At 32.5% G+C, this 4,251-nt stretch overlaps 1 protein-coding gene across 4 annotated transcripts in view; it reads left to right on the forward strand.

Moving 5' to 3' along the window:
* LOC106460279 (phosphoinositide 3-kinase adapter protein 1-like) overlaps positions 1-4,251 on the forward strand; it is a 45,245-nt gene that overhangs the window by 29,689 nt on the left and 11,305 nt on the right. For all 4 annotated transcript variants that reach the window (XR_002610730.1, XM_013919968.2, XM_022386957.1 and 1 more), the window contains one exon: positions 1,696-1,891. Coding sequence is in view for 3 of the 4 variants with exons in the window: in XM_013919968.2 (XP_013775422.1) it covers positions 1,696-1,891 (196 nt within the window). In the remaining variant the exon portion in view is untranslated. The remainder of the gene's footprint in view (positions 1-1,695; positions 1,892-4,251) is intronic.

The raw sequence follows: 4,251 nt of genomic DNA on the forward strand, positions 1-4,251 counted from the left end.
TAAAGACTTATGTAAATTCATTTTATTTTGCTTTAGATACTGAAGATGGAATATGATAGAATTCCGAAACGTTTATCCATGTCCCCTCTTTGTCAATAAACAATGTTGTATATCATAAGTGTCGTAATATTTGATACTATTTATTATGTATAGGTCCAGCTTATCTCTCTTTGGTTGACTTGTGTTTAGAGATATTGATGAGGAGTGGAATTATCCGAAACTAGGATAACCCAATAACACACGTTGATCAAAGTGTAGATTGAACTGGACCTTCCTTGAATTTAGACTTCAAGATTAAACAATTTCGGAATACTAAGTTTATTATTATTTTTAGGGTTTTTTTCCTTGTATTCCTGAAATTTTCTTCGTATCTTATTTGATATTGACGTATATTAAATTCTATAATCATATTAAGAAATTGAGTTGAATTACATTTGCAATAAACATTACTTTGTGTTATAAATTCTCAATTATCTTCTAAGATCGTACCGAGGTAATTGTTTTCTGTAACGAACGCTTGTGTTAAATTTCTCTCTGAACCTGAGTGATTTTCAAAGAAGTTCGTGACCCAGAAGAGCACGTGATTAAATGTTAAGCCTGAGACATAGGAGAGATTATCTTCTGCTGCCTAAAATATAATTGAGCGTATACATTAGGAATTTTACATCAACACGACCCAGGGCCGGCGTGACGTGTTTTGCTGCCCTGTACAAACGCTGACTGTGACGCCCACCTCCACCCCTCAATGATGTTTCCGTGTATCATCTGTAGGCAGCAGCGGTGTTATGTTCTAACTGTTTGCTTTACTCTAAGATGTCCTTTCTGCCTGAAGTGGAATTTTTCGCTATGCCAGAGAGCAGCTGTTGGCCAGAACCAATTTTATGACATTCATTCTTGGCGCCCCAAGAACCAGCCGCCCTGTGCACGTAATGCACCCCCGATCCCGTCGGCCCTGAAACAATCTCTTCTAAAGTATATTTAAATATAATCACTCTCTGTATACGAAGAGGGAGGTGATATTATTAGTAGAAAAGCTACTTAACCGTCAACATAATTACAATGCAGATCGAGTCTTACCATGAGACAAATCTGCTTTGTTTGGTAATGGTGAAGACGTTCCTATTCTTTTTTTAACTACAGAAGGTTATTTAAGTGCCTAAACCATTTCCAAAGAAAAGATTAAATCAGAACTAGAAATTAAAATAGCTTACGATTTGTAGTTAAGTATTTTAAGCTGAGTTAGTTTACTGACTAAAAATTACTTTACAATTTAAATTGAATTGAATTCTTTCCTGTAGAAAGAATTGAAAACCCAAATTTTATTTTACTTAGGCTTATAGATAGAAGATGAAATGAGATAAAGTAGGTTCCTCATAAAATTGTTTTCATCAGATTAAAAAAAGAGCAACAAGAGCGCGTTAAGAGAATGGGGAAATATGTGTTAATAAGGTCTAACAAGTCTTATAACATAACGCAACTAATTGGTTTAATTAGCATATAATTTTAAAGCAAGTTAAACAAGTAAAATTTCACCTGCAAAAATTCTTACTACGAAAAATGAAATGCCCAAATTCTTCAACATTTTTAAGTGACGAAGAATTTGTATGAATCAGGATTTTGTAATTTCCTTATATGCATTCTTATTGTACAACTTCCGTGCGTTTATAGATGCTAACTAGGATTTTCCAAACGCAGATATCGAAGGGCAATGACAAGTCGACACCTCAAGTCAGTACAAATGTAAAACAAGAGGACTTCGCCAATACTACCAATGAATATTCCAGCGCATCAGAGACAACCAGCGCAGAGATAACGTCAAGAAGTAACGCACCTTTCAGCTCAGAATCGGAAGTTTGCAGAGTCAGCAGTATATCCTACTCTAGCAGTCCTAGTAAGGCATTACTGGCATAATAATTTAGTTTGTTTTGCATATTCCGAAAACACAAATATTTCATATGTGTCTTAAAATTAAAAGAAATAATCTATTACGAAATCCGTATTCATCAACTCATTAAAACGCTTGAAACTATGGTAACAGAATAATGTCTAACACAAATAATATTTTTAGACGATATTTGTGCGTATCAACGAGCATCATATTGTACCTTGTGAATGTTTCAAACATTTGTGTATGAAAAAGTATTAATCTAAACATTATTCAGTGTCCTTACTGTTGTTGCCTGTACGCTAGTGAAAGGTATAACAAGGAGCAAATTAATACTCATTTCTTACCATTGGAAAGTGTGAGACGGGAATTTAGTGACTGGCTCAGCAAGGCCAAACACTGATTACAGAGAAAAAAGGAGTGTTCCTTCGTTAAAAAATGCCCCCCAGTGGCACAGCGGCATGTCTGCGGACTTACAACGCTAGAAACCGGGTTTCGACACCCGTGGTGGGCAGAGCACAGATAGCCCATTGTGTAGCTTTGTGCTTAATCACAAACAAACAAAATCGAGGTTGAGCTAAAAATTCAAGTTTTTCCTATAATATTGTGTGTTGGGTAATTTTTACATGTTCTGCTATAGCTGAAGTTTCTATTTTATTATTTCTTATGTAACTTTTGTGTTCTTGCAATCTATATTTAAAATTGCTTTAAGTTTGACCAATATAAACACTACCACATTCTATCTTGTATATACCTGTCTTATCTGTTAATTCTATTTTGTCTTTAGCATTCCCTATCATACTTTTTATCGTATTTATTGGTTTGAAGATTGGGTAAAAATTCTTATATTTTTAAATTCTTTATATAATTGACTTGTTAAACCTGTAACGTAAGGTAAACTTAGAGTTTCTTTTTTGTTTTTTCATAAACAGATTTTTAATGTAGTATTTTTAACTGGATTTGAATTTGTGTTTAACGTCTTAAAGACTTAAATGCTTTGTCTACTTCATTTGGTTCCAATCCTCTATCAATAGATACATACTTAATTAATAACAATTTGGTATTTAAATCTTCCTGTCTTGAACATATTTTTATAGCTCTGTAAACATATGTATAAAATGCTGATACTTTTTTTATATGACATGATTCTTTGTGTGGCAGCATAACAACAGCTTTTATATAAACTGATGTTTTTAAGTTACCTTCCGCTTTTTTCCAAACTAGTACGTCTAAGAAATTAATGCTATTATTTCGCCACACCACGAATGTGTCATTTACATATCTTATTCAAACTTCTAGCGTAAATTTATCGTTATTTAAAGCTTCATTTTCAAAACTATCCATATAAAGGTCACATAACAACGGTGACAAGGGGGATCCCATAGATAAACCCTCGTTCTGTTTTTAATAATTTTGATTAACCTGGAAAAATGGATTATCTACACACATACTCTTGTTAATTTCAATATATAAATAATTTCGACTGTTGGTACTCTGTTTTCTATTAATTTATTCTCAAAACATCTAATCGTGTCATCTAATGGTGTTTTAGTAAACAATGATATTAATGTTTGGAGACGGCTTGAATGGGTAATGAAGAAAAACTTTAATATAAGTTTAACATAACAGCAAGTGTACAACGTTTCGACAAGGTTTTGTCATCATCAGTTACATCAAATGATACCAGTAAGTCTTCCTTTTCTAATTTTAGGTTTTTAATCTTCTCTACAGATTCTATAGAATTTTTGACTGTATATTTGTTCTTATTTTTCAAAAAAGAATACTTACGTGTTATAAATGTTGCTATTTCATAAAATGATGAACCTATATTTCATACTATGAGCCTAAAACTGTTATTGTTTTTATGTATTTTAGATAATACGTAAAACCGTGGTCCAATAAATCTACTTGGTACTAAACAGTTTATTGAACATATCTCGATTTCATTTTCAAGACAAAGACACAACCATGATCAACTCAATTATCATAATTGGATGATATTCTTTCACTAACCCCAATATAAATAATGGGCTCACTCTTGTGGTGTAGATTTTATAGCAACTTACATTTTCCTCTTAGAACTAAATCACATGGCAAATATTCCAGTGTAGGACCAAACAGTAAATATTATTTATTTGCATTATGAAAACAGAACAGACTGTGTTTTTATCTCAAAGTACGTTAGGCTAATCAAACTCTTTCAAATATATAACATAAAACACGCCTGTAGTGTTTCACATATTTAATCATCCTCAGTCCTCATTTACATTATCTTCAGCAATTAGATTTGCAGATGATATTAAGATATTGGGTGTTGCTAGCTGAGAAGAGGATGCTGCTGATTTACAAAAGGATTTAGATCATTT

Source organism: Limulus polyphemus, unplaced genomic scaffold, assembly GCF_000517525.1.
Source record: "Limulus polyphemus unplaced genomic scaffold, Limulus_polyphemus-2.1.2 Scaffold740, whole genome shotgun sequence".
NCBI classification, from domain to species: Eukaryota; Metazoa; Arthropoda; class Merostomata; order Xiphosura; family Limulidae; genus Limulus; species Limulus polyphemus.